This window comes from Rhinoderma darwinii, chromosome 1, assembly GCF_050947455.1.
Source record: "Rhinoderma darwinii isolate aRhiDar2 chromosome 1, aRhiDar2.hap1, whole genome shotgun sequence".
NCBI classification, from domain to species: Eukaryota; Metazoa; Chordata; class Amphibia; order Anura; family Rhinodermatidae; genus Rhinoderma; species Rhinoderma darwinii.
This window is the reverse complement of record NC_134687.1, coordinates 387361875-387379906: the sequence shown is the minus strand read 5'-3', so window position 1 is coordinate 387379906 and position 18032 is coordinate 387361875. Positions and strand designations below refer to the sequence as shown.

General features: G+C 42.6%; 1 protein-coding gene across 3 annotated transcripts in view; it reads right to left on the bottom strand.

The window, feature by feature from the left end:
* Positions 1-18032, bottom strand: part of IDNK (IDNK gluconokinase) — a 358457-nt gene that overhangs the window by 21097 nt on the left and 319328 nt on the right. For all 3 annotated transcript variants that reach the window (XM_075828489.1, XM_075828496.1, XM_075828502.1), the window contains one exon: positions 15082-15168. In XM_075828489.1, the coding sequence (XP_075684604.1) occupies positions 15082-15168 (87 nt within the window). The remainder of the gene's footprint in view (positions 1-15081; positions 15169-18032) is intronic.

The following is an 18032-nucleotide window of genomic DNA, read 5'->3' as shown; positions in this document are numbered from 1 at the left end:
TATTTTTTTGTTCTAGGAAATTATCTAACCCTTTTTTAAAGCCATCTACTGTCCCTGCTGTGACCAGCTCCTGCGGTAGACTATTCCATAGATTCACAGTTCTCAATGTAAAGAAGCCTTGTCGCCTCTGCAGCTTGAACCTTTTTTTCTCCAGACGGAGGGAGTGCCCCCTTGTTTTTTGAGGGGGTATTACAAGGAACAGGATTTCACCATATTTTTTGTATGCGCCATTAATATATTTATATAAGTTAATCATGTCCCCCCTTAGTCGTCTTTTTTCAAGGCTAAATAGGTTTAATTCTTTCAATCTTTCCTCATAACTTAAATTCTCCATGCCCCTAATTAGCTTCGTTGCTCTTCTTTGTATTTTTTCCAACTCCAGAACTGGACTGCATATTCTAGATGAGCAAAATAGAGATTTTGCTGATACCCTCACTTATTTATATATACAAAGTGAGTTTTTGGGGAACTACAACGGTGTATACCACCAATTAATGTTATTTATTATATTTTAGGAATAGGGAAAAGAGGAAAAGAGTTGTAGTTCCTATTAGAAATGGAAAAAAATATTTAAATTTTATTAGTATATTTGGGTTAAAATAATTCTAAAATAATTCTATATATTTCTCAATGTAGGTCAAAATTTATTTAGCAGTGCAGAGGACCCCTTGTCCTGCACTTCAAGACCAAAATTTGTCTTATGTATGCTAATATAATACAACAATAAAGTTGGACTATTACTTGCTGAGGTAAGTATAAATCTGCTCACATAGGCATATTATATGCACTGTGTGAATCAGTATTAGCTGTCAATCACTAAACATTGTATCAGTTTTGTGTGTACTGGTATTTGCAATGTTTTCTGTTATTAAATAGACATTGTATCTAATTCTTGTGCTGTGCACTAAGTGAATTGCCAAAGGCTTACAATGTATTAGATATTATCCTTTAGTAACTAGACACTGTATCTGTTCCTTTCGTGCTTTACACTGAGTGTGTTAATTTAAGTTTGCTAGTCTAGAGACTTTATCAATTGATTGACAGACACTATATCTGATTCTTTGCAACGATCTTGTACCTATAAGCCTGCTATTTCATATAAGTTGTCAGTTATTTTATGTCTATCTAACGATTTTAATTCCTACAGCAGTCCATATTGTGTTGTTACACCACGCTGGTTGCATCTGTCAAAAGTAGTGACAGTGCGGTAATTTATGTGAATGAGCTCTATAGAGATTATTTTGATTGTAATGTGCTCACAGATAGTGCTCTCCTAAAGTTTGTAAGAGGCTGTTCACAGTGGCACTATGCGGTATTTAGGCTGAATAGCCTGTATGTTGTATAAAGCATGCACCAACGATCCTCTTGTTGAGATCAGCAGCAAATTGATACGCTTATTTCACTTTTATGTGAATGAGCTCTATAGATATTATTTTGATTGTAATGTGCTCTGAGATAGTGCTCTCCTAAAATTTATAAGAGGCTGTTCACAGTAGCACTATGCGGTATTTAGGCTGAATAGCCTGTATGTTGTATAAAGCATGCACTATCGATCCTCTTTGTAGAGATCAGCAGCAAATTGTTACGCTTGTTTCACTTTTATTTATGAACTACTTGCTGTCTGTTTTCTATGAAGGCAGCTAACAACTGCAGATTGCAATTATATGCGCTGTCAGGGGTTTACCCTGCAGCGTCTATCAAGATGTTGTATAAAGCATGCACTATCGATCCTCTTTGTAGAGATCAGCAGCAAATTGTTACGCTTGTTTCACTTTTATTTATGAACTACTTGCTGTCTGTTGTCTATGAAGGCAGCTAACAGCTGCAGATTGCAATTTTATCCGCTGTCAGGGGTTTACCCTGCAGCGTCTATCAAGATACACGTCCCACTCTCCTAATGGAAGCAGCGCTTCTTACATGTAAGTCTTTGCAGACTATTAGTTATTGATTATTGGTAATAGCATTAGGATAGGCTAGGACTCTATGCATTGAGTACATTGATATGACTGAACACCCTAGTCCGCTCTGCAAGTCAGCTGGTTTTGTGCGCGCTGTCAGGGGTTTAACCCTGCAGCGTCTATCTGGATATACGTCCCGCTCTCCTTCAGGGAGCAGCGCTTCTACATGTGAGTCTTTGCAGACTATTGATTATGTATTGTTGGTAGTAGCATTAGAATTAGGCTAGGACCTTATACATTGAGTTCATTAATATGACTGGACACCCGACGCGCGTTTCGCCGGCATTCCGGCTTCCTCTTGGGGACTTGTAATAGTCCAACTTTATTGTTGTATTATATTAGCATACATAAGACAAATTTTGGTCTTGAAGTGCAGGACAAGGGGTCCTCTGCACTGCTAAATAAATTTTGACCTACATTGAGAAATATATAGAATTATTTTAGAATTATTTTAACCCAAATATACTAATAAAATTTAAATATTTTTTTCCATTTCTAATAGGAACTACAACTCTTTTCCTCTTTTCCCTATTCCTAAAATATAATAAATATTCTAGATGAGGCCTCACTAATGCTTTGTAAAGTGGTAATATTACATCCCTGTCCCGCAAGTCCATGCCTCTTTTAATACACCACAATATCCTGCTGGCCTTTGAAGCAGCTGATTGACACTGCATGCTGTTATTGAGTTTATGATTTACAAGTACACCCAGATCCTTCTCAACAAGTGAATCCCCCAGTGTAGCTCCCCCTAGGACATATGATGCATGCAGGTTGTTGGTACCCAGATGCATAACTTTACATTTATCTACATTAAACTTCATCTGCCAAGTGGACGCCCAAACACTTAGTTTGTTTAAATCTGCCTGCAATTCATGAACATCTTCCATAGACTGAACTATATTACATAGCTTGGTGTCATCTGCAAAAATAGAAATAGTGCTATTAATCCCTTCCTCTATATCATTAATAAATAAGTTGAATAATAGTGGTCCCAGCACTGAACCCTGGGGTACCCCACTTATTACCGGGGACCATTCAGAGTAGGAATCATTGACCACAACTCTCTGGATACGGTCCTTGAGCCAATTCTCAATCCAATTACAAACTATATTTTCTAAACCTATAGTCCTTTATTTACCCATTAGTCCAAAAACACTAAATCCACAGCGGCCCCTCTGTCTAGACTTCTGCTTACCTCTTCATAAAAACAGATTAGGTTAGTTTGACAACTTCTGTCCTTAGTAAAACCGTGCTGGCTGTCACTTATAATGCTATTTATTGTCACATAATCCTGTATATAGTCCCTCAATAGCCCCTCAAACATTTTCCCCACGATGGATGTTAAGCTTACTGGTCTATAATTACCTGGGGAAGACCTAGAGCCCTTTTTGAAAATAGGCACCACATTTGCCCTGCGCCAGTCCCTTGGCACTATACCAGTCACTAGAGATTCTCTGAATATTATGAAAAGGGGGACAGAAATAACTGAACTAAGCTCTTTAAGAATTCTAGGGTGTAACCCATCTGGTCCCGGGGCCTTGTGCACATTTATTTTATTTAATATAGCTTGGACCATCTCTACATTCATCCAATTCAGTATATCAACTGATATATTAACAGCACTGGCACCGGCTACATCAGCTGCTCCTTCTTCAGTTGTATATACAGAGCTAAAGAACCCATTTAGTAACTCTGCCTTCTCTTGATCCCTTGTGATCAACTCCCCATTACCACTATCTAGGGGTCCTACATGTTCAGACCTGGGCTTTTTTGCATTTATATGCTTGAAGAATTTTTTAGGATTTGTTTTACTATCCTTGGCCACCTGCCTTTCATTTTGTATTTTTTCTAATTTTATTACATTTTTACAGATTTTATTAAGCTCTTTATATTTTACAAAGGCTACAGCTGTACCCTCAGATTTGTATTTTTTAAATGCCCTTTTTTTGTCATGTATTGCCCCTTTCACAGAAGGTGTAAGCCATGTGGGGTTTAATTTGAGTCGTTTATACTTGTTACCTATAGGAATACATTTTGCACTATAATAACTCAAAGTAGATTTGAAAATCTCCCATTTATCATTTGTTCCATTATTTGACATTAGTTCTTCCCAGTCTATATCCTGAATTGCCGCCCTCATCCTGGGGAAATTGGCTTTCTTAAAATTAAATGTTTTTGCCCTCCCAGCCTGCGTTTGTTTTTTACAGTATAGGTAAAATGTAACTATATTATGATCACTGTTACCGAGGTTTTCACGAACATTGACATTCCCAACAAGATCTGCATTATTAGAAATGACCAGATCCAACAGAGCTTCACCTCTAGTCGGGTCTTCCACAAACTGGCCCATAAAATTTTCCTGCAACAGGTTGAGGAAATGTCTCCCCTTTGCAGTTGAAGCCGAACCATGACACCAATTAATATCCCGGAAATTAAAATCTCCCATTATCACTACAGTACCCGCCTGTGCAGCCTGCTCCATCTGTTTATATATCTGACCTTCCATCTCCTCAGTTATATTGGGGGGTCTATAGATTACACCAAAAGTAATTTTTTCAGTGTTTACCTCCCTTTCTAGTTCCACCCACAAGGTTTCAACCTCCTCACAGTATTCACCCACTATTGTCTCTTTCACACTCGCCTTCATATCACTTCTCACATACAGACATACACCACCACCTTTCCTATTTGTCCTGTCTTTCCGAAACAGTGTAAAACCCTGTAGATTTACAGCCCAGTCATGTGAAGAGTCCAGCCATGTTTCAGCAACACCAACTATATCTATATTTTCTTCCAGTATCAAGGCCTCCAGCTCCCCTATTTTGCTTGCTAGACTTCTGGCATTTGTGAACATACACTTTAACTTGCCTGTCAGTTTTTCACTTTTATTATCAGAAATGTGATTTGACATTAATCGGGCCTTTTTATTTACACTGATGTTTTGTAACGAAAGGATCTCCTTATCTTGTTGTCTAGTCCTCTCCCCACATTCTGTTTCTCCCCCCACCAATATAGTCTGACCCCTCTCTAACCTGGCTACCCCTTTTTTTTCTACATTGACCTCCCTCCTCAGCCCTAGTTTAAATACTCCGCCACCCCAGCTAGAATTCTCTCCCCCAGCACAGCGGACCCCCTTCCATTTAGGTGCAAATCATCTGCAGAATACAGTTTGTACCCCAATGAAAAGTCAGCCCAGTGCTCTAGGAACCCAAATCCTTCTCCTCTACACCAAGACTTCAGCCATGCATTTAACTCCCTGAGCTCCCGCTGTCTTTCCTGTGATGCGCATGGCACAGGCAGTATTCCTGAGAATACAACCTTGGAGGTCCTTCCCTTCAGCTTGTAGCCTAGTTCTTTAAAATTATTCTTAAGGCTCCTCCACCTACCATTTATTCTGTCGTTGGTACCGACATGGACCACGACAGCTGGATCATCACCAGCCCCTCCCAGCAATTTGTCCACCCGTTCCACCACATGCCGAACCCTGGCACCAGGGAGACAGCAAACCATTCGGTTGAGGTGGTCTTGGCGACAAATTATTCTATCCGTCTTCCTGATTATAGAATCCCCTACGACTATCAATTGTCTTGGCTTACCTGCATTACCATCCCGCCGACTACTAGCTGGGCTGTTCTCCCGGCTGTTAGGGAGATCAGTATCCACTAGGGCTGCCATTTCTGAGACTGACACCCTCACATCATCACCCAACTTGGCAATTTTGCCTGGAATGTCAGAAACCGGATTGGCCTTCCTTTTCTTTGACCCCTTTCTACTGCCCCTAACTACATTAACCCAGCTACTTACCTGATCCTGCTCACCCATGTCATCACCCTCCAGTTCTAACCCACTAACTGCATGCTCTGTGAGCAGCAAGCTCCGCTCAAAATTGTCTATCCTCCTCAGTGTTGCATTCTGCTCCTCCAGATCTCTAATACGAGCTTCCAGGTGAACAACATGCTCACATCTGCCACAGAGATATTCACCCTGGAACTCCGGCTCCAGTCGTGCATACATATGGCAAACTGTGCACTGAAGAAAACCTCCAATCTTGCTATCCATTATCCAAGTTACAAAAAAAAAAAAAAACAGCGAACAGGTGTTAATCAAAAAGAAAAAGAAGTAGACATGTAATTTTTTTTTTCTTATTTTTTTTAATGTAACTCGAGCATAAAACTATTTGTACATTTTATAAGCGATATAGTTATATAAAGTAGTTAACATAATAAATTAAAAGAAAGTAAATAAAGATGTCAATGCCGGACTAAACAGATTGTATAACAGGCTAATGGGAATATATATGGTGAAATAATGAAGTCTCCTCTTGTAGATAATGCCATACATCCCCCTTATAGATAGTGCCATACACCCCCCGTATAGATAGTGCCACACAGCCCCCTGTAGACAGTGCCATAAACCCCCGTATAGATAGTGCCACACAGCCCCCTGTAGATAGTGCCACACACCTCCTATTGTAGATAGTGCGACACAGCCCCCCAGTAGATAGTTCACACTTCCCCCTTGTAGACAGTGCCACACACCCCCTTTGTAAATAGTGCCACACACAGCCCCCTGTAGATAGTGCTACATACAGCCCCTTATAAATAGCGCCATACACACCCCTGTAGATAGTGCTACACTCCCTCCTTGTAGATAGTGCCACACACACCCTCCTCTAAATAGCGCTACACCCCCCTCCCTGTACATAGTGCCATTGGAGCTTCCTAGAGGAGCCCCTGACGCTACTGTCCATACACGGATAGTGGCATCAGGGGCTTCTCCAGGAGCGGAATCCCCAGGAAGAGCGTCGGCAATGGTTTAACTGAGGATTCCAACATACCTCCCAACTTTCAAGTATCACAAAGAGGGAAAACTGATGCGACGTGCGTAGCAACACCGTATAATACCCTCTAGCTACCCCCACACAGTATAATACCCTCCATAGCTGTCACAACACAGTACAATGCCCCCATAGCTGTCACCATACAGCATAATGCCCTCATAGATGCGCCCATACAGTATAAAGCCCACATAGATGCCCCCATACAGTATAATGCCCACACAAATTCTCCCATCCAGTATAATTCCCACACAGATGCCCCCATGCAGCATAATGTATGCAAAGACTCCTGTGCAGTTTCACACTGTGCTGAGGTATATGTTTTTTTTGGGGGGGGGGGGGGGTTAAATCTGTTTTTGGGTGGCATAAACCTGTATACTGTAACTTTTGTGTCCATTTAGGGTATATACACATGGATAAAATTTGCTGCAGAAAATTCTGCAGCAAATGCAACTCAGAATTCGCAGGGAAATCTGCCAGAAAATCAGAACCAAATCGTGCTGTGCTCTGTTATTAGCTTCTAGCTGTTATCACTGCTTAGGTCCGATATGACAGGAGGAGAGCCTGATGTAAACTTCCCTGATCTGCTTTCTTCCTGTACTGTCTCTGCAGACTTCCTCCCCCTCCCCACTGCTTGTCACCGACTGCTGACAGCTAATGATAGAACAGCTGGAGCAGACAACGGGCATGCAGGGTAGAGAAACAAGTCCTGCGTGATGGACACTGGTCTAATATTTACAGCATCTGTGTGGTGGCCTCTCGTTTGTTGCCCCCAGATAATACTGAAAGCTGCCGCCTGAAGCCAGGTATGTGCGCCCGGCCCGGTGCCCCCCCCTACCTTCTCTCTTAGTTGTGCCCGGGCCCCCCCCCCCCCACCAGCTACATCCCTGGCTCAAGTTCTATGTTCTAGCAGTCATATCATCTTCACTAGGAGGAAAATAACCATAAAAATTCCACATTTTATCACAGTTATTTACACTTAGAGGAAAATAGCATATTTAAAGAGGCTCTGTCACCAGATTTTGCAACCCCTATCTGCTATTGCAGCAGATAGGCGCTGCAATGTAGATTACAGTAACGTTTTTATTTTTAAAAAACGAGCATTTTTGGCCAAGTTATGACCATTTTTGTAGTTATGCAAATGAGGCTTGCAAAAGTCCAAGTGGGTGTGTATTATGTGCGTACATCGGGGCGTTTTTAATACTTTTACTAGCTGGGCGCTCTGAAGAGAAGTAACATCCTCTAAGTCGATCTTACCTGCAAACGCTGATGCTGCTGCAGAATCAACTGTAGCCTCTGGTGCCGATGTGGCCGTCACGATGCAGGACCTGTGAGTGACGTCACAGATCTGCACTGTCAGAAGCTGGGCGTTCTGAAGAGAAGAGGATGTTACTTCTCTTCAGAGCGCCCAGCTAGTAAAAGTATTAAAAACGCCCCGATGTACACACATAATACACGCCCACTTGGACTTTTACTTTTAAACACACCCACTTGGACTTTTGCAAGCCTCATTTGCATAACTACAAAAATGGTCATAACTTGGCCAAAAATGCTCGTTTTTTAAAAATAAAAACGTTACTGTAATCTACATTGCAGCGCCTATCTGCTGCAATAGCAGATAGGGGTTGCAAAATCTGGTGACAGAGCCTCTTTAAGTTAGTGATAAACACACTATACATGTACGCATTACAGTATAGATCAGTGATGTCCAACTGACAGCCTGCAGCCGAATCCAACCTTCATGTGCCTGAAATGGCAGGGGAAGCCGAATTCATATGGCACAGCTCCTTTCCCCAGGATAATGATCAGTGATGAGCGCTCCCGTACACTGAGTACTCTGCCCAACCATAAAGAACAAAAGAGATACTCTATTTTATTCCCTGTTATGGGTGCACCATGGATATTTCCCATATCCAAAAGTTGTGTCCTGTGTATGTTCATGTACAGTACTGTGCAAAAGTTTTAGGCAGTTGTGGAATAATGCTGCAAAGTAAGAAGGCTTTAAAAAATAGAAGTGTTAATATATATCTTTTTTTATCAATTAACAAAATACAAAGTGAATGAACAGAAGAGAAATCTAAATCAAATTAATATTTGGTGTTTCCACCCATTGCCTTCAAAACAGCATCAATTCTTCTAGATACGCTTGCACACAGTTTTTGAAGGAACTTGGCAGGGAGGTTGTTCCAAAGATCTTGAAGAACTAACACAGATCTTCTGTGGATGTAGGCTTCCTCAAATTCTTTTATCTCTTTATGTAATCCCAGACAGACTCGATGTTGAGATCAGGACTCTGTGGGGGGTATATCATCACTTCCAAGGCTCCTTGTTCTTCTCTACGCTGAAGATAGTTCTTAATGACATTGGCTGTATGTTTGGGGTCGTTGTCCTGCTGAAGAATCAATTTGGAGCCAATCAAATGCCTCCCTGATGGTATTGCATGATGGATAAGTATCTGCCTGTATTTCTCAGCAAAGAGGACACCATTAATCCTGACCAAATCCCCAACTCCATTTGCCGAAATGCAGACCCAAACTTGCAAGCAACCTCCATCATGCTTCATTTTTTCCTGCAGACACTTGTTATTGTAACACTCTCCAGCCCTTCGGCAAACAAACTGCCTTATGTTATAGCCAAATATTAAAAATTTTGACTCATCAGTCCAGAGAACCTGCTGCCATTTTTCTGCACCCCAGTTCCTATGTTTTTGTGAATAGTTGAGTCGATTGGCCTTGTTTCCACGTCAAAAATACTGTATGGCTGTTTGGCCGCAATTCTTCCATGAAGACCACTCCTGGCCAGACTTTTCCGTACAGTAGATAACTGTACCTGGGTCACACTGGTTGCTGCCAGTTCTGAGCTGATGGTACTGCTGGACATCTTCCGATTTCGAAGGGAAGTAAGCATGATGTGTCTTTGATCTGCTGCACTAAGTTTCCTTGGCCGACCGCTGCGTCTACGGTCCTCAACGTTGCCCGTTTATTTGTGCTTCTTCAGTACAGTACATCTTGAGACTCCAGTCTGTTTTGAAATCTTTGCCTTTTGTCTTCTTGCTGTGCTCAGTCTTGCTATGGTGGACCTGTGACATGAAACTGTCTTCCACAACCTCACCTTTGTAGCAGAATTTGGCTGTTTCTCATCCGGTTTTAAGCCTGATTCTGATGCAGTTAATGACTGTGTTTCAACCTAAATATGAAAATGATGATCATTATCACCTGTTTGGTATGATTGGTAAATCATACACCTAAATCTAATCCTACAAAATCCATGACTTTGTAAAAGTGTACCTAGAAGAATTGATGCTGTTTTGCAGGCAAAGGGTGGTCATACCAAATATTGATTTGATTTAGATTTCTCTTCTGTTCAATCACTTTGTATTTTGTTAATTGATAAAAAAAAAACAACTATTAACACTTCTATTTTTGAAAGCATTCTTACTTTGGAGCATTTTTCCACAACTGACTAATACTTTTGCACAGTACTGTAAATTTATCTATACTTGAATTTTTTTTTATATGACTATGGTCTGTGTTCTCTCCATATGTATTTTTCCAAAAACAAATCTTTTCATTTTTTTTTATTTCTTCGTCTTAACCTGTTTTAGCTCTAAGATCTATAGAGAAAACAACAAATACAGTAGTGTAAAACATGCCATGTGTTCGTATCTGCCTATCCCTTGACCTGCCAGAATGTAATGTGCAGCCCTTAGGGCTCATGCACACAACCGTTTTTTTGTCGGTGTGCTATCCTGATTTTGTTAACAGATAGCACATTAAACGATTTATTTCTATGGCTCCATGCACACAAACGTGGCTTTGTTTACAGACCGCAAAATACAAACGGTCTTGTGCATGAGCACTTAGATTGAGTAAAAGGCCCTCACAATATGATATAGATATATAGATACAGGGGCGTAGCTAAAGGCTCATGCCCCCCCTACCCCTCCCCAACACCACCAGACCTCTGTGCACGCCTATGCCCAGCCACCTTGCCCGACAGACCCCAGGAATGCCTCCACAGTATAATGCTCCCCATTGCTGCCCCCACAGTATAATGCCCCATAGCTGTCCACACACAGTACATTGCCCCCATAGCTGCCCCCACAGTATAATGCCCCCCATAGCTGCCCCCATAGTATATTGCCACCCATAGCTGCCCCATACAGTATAATGCACCCCATACAGTATAATGCCCCCCCATACATTTTAATGCCCCCATAGCTGCCAAATACAGTATAATGCCCCCCATAGCTGCCCCATACTCTATAATGCCCCATGCAGTATAATGCCTGCCATAGCTGCCCCATAGAGTATAATGCCCCCCATATAGTATAATGCCCTCCATAGCTGCCCCATAGAGTATAATGCCCCCATATAGTATAATGCCCTCCATAGCTTACAGTATAATGCCCCCATACATTATACAACCCTCCATAGCTGTCCCATACAGTATAATGCCCCCCATTACAGTATAATGCCCCCCATAGCTGTCCCATACGGTATAACGCCCCCATAGCTGCCCCATACAGTATATTGCACCCATACAGTATAATGCTCTCCATAGCTGCCACATACAGTATAATGCCCCCATACAGTATAATGCCCCCATTAGCTGTCCCATACAGTATAATGCCTCAAATATAGTATAGCTGTCCTATACAGTATAATGCCTCCCATATAGTATAATGCTCCCTCAGCAGCTACCATATGAGCCCCCCTCCCATACCCAGTATAATGCCCCCATATGTATGCACCTAATAGAAAAATAATAACATAATTACTTACCTATCCCCGTTCCCACGACGGGTGGAGGATCTTTCTCCTCCTTTGCACTGTGCTGTGAGTGACTCGGTGCAAACAGGCGCAATGACGTCATTACATCACGCCTGCCTGCGCCGAGCCACTCGCGGCACAGTGAATGCTGGAGCGAGGCTCCAGCATTGAACTGAACTGTATCTGCGACCTCAGGAAGCAAATACAGTCGAAAGCGCAACCAGCGTGGACAGCGCTGTGTGGCAACGGGGTCCCTGCGGGCCCCCTAGGCTTAAAAGCCCGGTCTCAACTTCAACAGTTGCGACCCCTATAGCTACGCCACTAGATAGATAGATAGATAGATAGATAGAGATAGATATCTATCAAGCTTCATCATACAAAACTCCTTTCTCATACTCCTTCCTGGCCATTTAGACCTGCATTTGCACTTTGGACATTACCTTTCTTTACATAATTTCAGCATATTAATATACACACACAAGTTCTTTCGTACAACTTTTCCTCACTTTCTTGCACAGGGTAAGGGAGTAAATGTAGAACGACCGCACAGATAATTGTTCCTTTCTACCTCCTGGAATTATTGTTCCCTTGAACAAATGTTCTGTTTGTATTTCCACATACTGAATAACTGACCTATTTCTATGAACTGGTGCATAGCAGAGGGAACACTTACAATTTCTACCTTTTCCTACAGCAACCAGGGGCACTGGCAGAATGGATAACCTATGACAATCACAGGGGATAAGGAAGAAGTAAAAACAAAACAAAAATAAATGTTGAAAAATATGCAGACCTGTGATAAGATCCCAGATTAATAGGCTGGGGTCCCACACAAGGTAAACACTCCGCCCTCCTCTCTGTGTTGATGACTCAGATAAAGGGGCTGGTTGCCTGGCTCAATTCATCAGCTAAGCCAGCCCTTCATTCATCACCGCTGATTCAGAGACCGAGAAGGGGGCTGACGAATTGAGCCAGGCAACCAGCTTCTTTATCCACATCAACAACACACAAAGAGGAGGGGGAAGCGCGTCGCCCCTGGAGCCTGTGTCAACGTGTCACAGAAAGAACGGCAGCTCCGAACTTCTGGGTCCATGTGACGGGGACTGAAAACCTGCACTGCGTGAGCAAGGCCTTATGGTGTTGTATGAACTCTGTTACCTCTGACCTTGTATTTGTACAACCACAATTCTGTTTATCGATTTTGGTACCCCACTTCAGAAATACCATCTGCAAGCTGTCAGTGGTTTTGTATTGCAGACTACTCTGGAGGCATAAACTAGGGATTTCCAGAATAAAGTCCATACCATCATGGGGGGATTTTAAGTTAAAAGTTGCAAAATTCTTAAGCTATTGTTTCCACGAAAAAAATCAGAAGCCTTACGGAGCGAAAAACAAACGGAAACCAATGCAAACGGAACCTATTGTCATGCCCATGGCCGCGGGGCATCAGGCTCACTCACCTCCTGACGCCCGCAGCCATGGAACTGTGAGCGCTGGTCCCCATCTCCTCCGCAGGAGACGCCAGCGTTCACTTCCGCTTCTCCCGGCCGGGTTCCGTAGGGTGCGCGAGCACACTCGTGCCCGCTCTTAAAGGGCACGCGCGCACCTGAAATTAGTCAAAATTATGCCATGAGCCCCTGGACTATAAGAGGGGCCTAGCCCCTTGCTACCTTGCATGAGCCTTGTTGTCGTTACCCTAGTCTGTCTAAGCAAATGGTCTCCTAAGTGTTTTCCCGTTCCCAGTTTTTCCCGTTCCTGCTACCTGTAACCTGTATCCCGTGCTATCCTGGTCAAGTACCGTGTTGAGCTGAAATCGAGCTGTGCTGTATACCACGCCTGTCCTGCTACACCACGCCTGGCGCCTGCCTTCTGCCTAGTCCCAGCCGAGCCTGTCTTGCTACTGTCTGTGCTACCACAGGTACACTATACGAACTATAGACTGTGACCTGTGTCCAGTTGTCCAGCTGCCATACCGTCAAGGCGGTACGGTCCAGTGGGTCCACATACCCAACGTGACACCTATGGTTTCGATTTGGCTTTCCGTTCATCGGTTCCTCCGACGGAAAGGTCGAATGGAACCCATGAACGGAAGCCCAACGCTGATGTAAACACACCCTTAGGCTCTGTTCACTTTAGAATTAAGTCCTTTGTTTCAGATGGATACGTAATTGATCCATTTTTATCAGATCTCTCTCTTCTCTCCAAAATAATTATTCCATACAATGCCCACATAACACAGCCATTCAGTGCCCAAAAATATTGCTATACAATGTCTAAATATTATATCTAAATCAGGGGTCAGCAACCTTCAGCACTCCAGCTGCTGTTAAACTACAATTCCCAGAATGCCCTGCCAGTACTTGGTTGGAATAATAAAGCATTTGGCTGTCAGTGCATTCTGGGAGTTGAAGTTTCATACAACTGGAGTACTGAGGTTTGCTGACCCCTGATTTAAATATTACTACCATAAGGGGAGTTCACACAGAGTTTTTTGACAAGTTTTTTTACGCGGAAACCACGTCGGAAAACATGCCAAAAAACGGCCGAAAATGCCTCCCATTGATTTCAATGGGAGGCGGAGGCGTTTTTTCCCGCGAGTGGAAAAACCGTCTTGCGGGAAAAAGAAGGGACATGACTTATCTTCGGGCGTTTACGCCTCTGACCTCCCATTGACATCAATGGGAGGCAGAGAAAGCGTATTTTGCTGCGTTTTTTGCCCGCAGCTGTGAGTTAACAGCCTCACAGTCATCTCTATGGTCGGGAAGAGCGCTCATTGTAGATGTACACTTTGCCTGACTACTGAAACTGACAGCAGAGAAAAATATTTTTCCGGTCCACTCTTAGGCTATGTTCACACGGAGTATTTTGGGGGAGGAATATCTGCCTCAAAGTTCCAAACGGAATTTTGAGGCAGATATTCCTCCCCCAAAATACTCCGTGTGAACAGCAATTATCGCGCCGTTTTTCGCCCGCGGCCATTGAGCGCCGCGGGCATAAAACAGCGAGATATACGCTTTCTCCTGCCTCCCATTGAAGTCAATGGGAGGTCGGAGGCGGAAGTGCCCGAAGATAGGGCATGTCGCTTCTTTTTCCCGCGAGGAAGTTTTACTGCTTGCGGGAAAAAGACGCCGACGCCTCCCATTGAAATCAATGGGAGGCGTTCTCGGGCCGTCTCTGCCGAGTTTTGTGACGCGGTTTCCGCGTCAAAAAACTCGGCAAAATACCCCGTGTGAACATAGCCTTAGGTTCCTCCTGGGGTTCCTCTCCTCAGATCCCCCAAAGGAAAATGTGACCCTGGGCAATTGCTCAGTTTGCCACCTTCCAAAACCGGCCCTGAATGTGAACACTGGCCTTCTCATAGTCAACATCCCCAAAACCAGATCGTGGGGGCTGTTATGTTAAATACCTTACGGAAAGTTAGCACTTACTAATATACTCCATGAATAAAAGAGCTGCAGCTTTGCTAAATTTGTATAAAACAAAAACGACGCGTAAGAAATGTTTGCAATACCTGGTCATTTAATGGTATCCCTTGAGACATCTTCTTTTTATTTTCCACAGGGTGATAATCATCTGCATCATAGAATTTACATCCTAACTGCAATTAAACAAGTAAAACGTGATGAAGATAATCCAAACACAGTGATCCCTGCGAATACAAAAATACTTTTAGGCAGGATTCACAGACAGCGTTTTGCTCAGTTTTTTATGGCATTTTTAAGAGCATTTTGTGGTGCTTTTTTTTTAGTGCGGCCAGATATTACATTAAAGTCTATAGTAAGATATCAAATCCACTACATACCACTGCATTTTGGTTTGTGCGCTTTTAAGGCAATTTTGTAATCAGTGGCGTTTTTTTCCAAACGCAGCATGCTCGGGGGTTTGGTGGTTTTTTTAGGCGTTTTTTCTACAGGCTTCTTTATAGGACCTCAAAATGCCAGAAAAAAAGCATGTACAAAATGAAAAACGCCACTAAAAACGGCATAAAAAATTATATAATAATAATTTTGGAATGCTTTTACTTATCCAAGCGATTCTGAGATTGTTTTCTTGTGACACATTGGACTTTATGTTACTGGCAAAATTTGCTTGATACATTCAGTATTTAATTGTGAAAAACACCAAACTGTAGCGAAAAATTTAAAAAAATAGCGTTTTTCTAAATTTAAATGTATCTGCTTGTAAGACAGGCAGTTATACCACACAAAATTGTTGCTAATTAACATCCCCCATATGTCTACTTTAGATTGGCATTGTTTTTTGAACATCCTTTTATTTTTCTAGGATGTTACAAGGCTTAGAACTTTAGCAGCAATTTCTCACATTTTCAAGAAAATGTCAAAGGGCTACTTTTACAGGGACCAGTTCAGTTGTGAAGTGGCTTTTAGGGCCTTATATATTAGAAACCCCCAATAAGTCACCCCATTTTAAAAACTTCACCCCTCAAAGTATTCAAAACAGCATTTAGAAAGTTTCTTAACTCTTTGACGTTTCACAGGAATTAAAGCAAAGTAGAGGGGAAATTTACAAATTTCATTTTTTTTCAGAAATAAATTTTTAATCCATTTTTTTGTGTAACACAGAAAGTTTTACCAGAGAAACGCAACTCAATATTTATTGCCCAGGTTCTGCAGTTTTAGGAAATATCCCACATATGGTCTTAGCGTGCTTATGGACTGAAGCACAGGCCTCAGAAGAAAAGGAGTACCTAGTAGGTTTTGGGCCTTCTTTTTATTATAATATAGCTTAGACACCATGCCAGGTTTGAAGGGCTCTTGCGGTGCCAAAACAGTGGAAATCCCCCAAAAGTTACCCCATTTGGGAAACTACACCCCTCAAGGACTAAAGGAGAAAAAGCAGCATAGAGAGCATTTTGACCCCACAGGTTTTTTGCCTAAATTATTGGAAGTAGGCCGTGAAAATGAAAATCTACATTCTTTCAAAGAAAATGTAAGTTGAACAAATTTTTTCTCATTTCCACAAGGACTAAAGGGGAAAAAGCACCACAACATGTGTAAAGAAATTTCTTTCGAGTGAAACAATACCCCACATGTGGTCATAAACGGCTGTTTGGACACACGGCAGGGCTTAGAAGGGAAAGAGTGCCATTTGGCTTTTGGAGCTCAAATTTAGCAGGAATGGTTTGCGGAGGCCATGTCACATTTTCAAAGCCCCTGAAGTACCAAAACAGAGAAAACACCCAAAAAGTGACTCCATTTAGGAAGCTACACACCTTAAAGAATTCATCTAGGGGCATAGTGAGCATTTTGACCCCACAGGTGTTTCATAGATTTTATTAGAATTGGGCAGTGAAAATAAAAACAATCCTTTTTCTTCAATAAGACGTAGCTTTAGGTCAACATTTTTCTAAACAAATAAAGGAAAAAAAGATCCCCAACATTTGTAAAGTAACTTCTCTGGAGTACGGCAATACCCCATATGTGGTCATAGGCTATGTTCACACGGAGTATTTTGGGGGAGGAATATCTGCCTCAAAGCTCCAAACGGAATTTTGAGGCAGATATTCCTCCCCCAAAATACTCCGTGTGAATAGCAATTATCGCGCCGTTTTTCGCCCGCGGCCATTGAGCGCCGCGGGCAGAAAACACGCTTTCTCCTGCCTCCCATTGAAGTCAATGGGAGGTCGGAGGCGGAAGCGCCCGAAGATAGGGCATGTCGCTTCTTTTTCCCGCGAGGCAGTTTTACTGCTCGCGGGAAAAAGACGCCGACGCCTCCCATTGAAATCAATGGGAGGCGTTCTCGGGCCGTTTCTGCCGAGTTTTGCGACGCGGTTTCCGCGTCAAAAAACTCGGCAAAAGACCCCGTGTGAACATAGCCATAAACTGCTGTCTGGGCACACAGCAGGGCTCAGAAGGGAAGAATCGCCATTTGGCTTTTGGAGTACAGATTTTGCTGGATTGGTTTCTGGTCGCTATGTCGCATTTGCAAAGCCCCTGAGGGACCAAAACAGTGGAAACCCCCCAGAAGTGACCTCATTTTGGAAACTTCACCCCTCAAGGTATTCACCTAGTGGTGTAGTGAGCATGTTAACCCATGGGAAATGGGATTTTTTCTATAGATATGCCAATATGTGGTTCCCAGCTTATGCCACCATAACAAGACAGCTCTCTAATTATTATGCTGTGTTTCCCGGTTTTAGAAACATCCTACATCTGGCCCTAATCTTTTGCCTGTACATTTGACCAGGCTCAGGAGTGAAAGAGTACCATACGAAGTTGAGGTCTAATTTGGGGTGTAGTGAGCATTTTCACCCACAGGTCTTTTCCATAAATGATTGCGCTGCGGATGGTGCTAAGTAAAAATTTAATTTTTTCCCCCAGATACGCCATTTCAGTGGCAAATATGTCGTGCCCAGCTTGTGCCACTGGAGAAACACACCCCAAAAATTGTTAAAAGGGTACTCCCGGGTATGGCGATGCCATATATGTGGAAATAAACTGC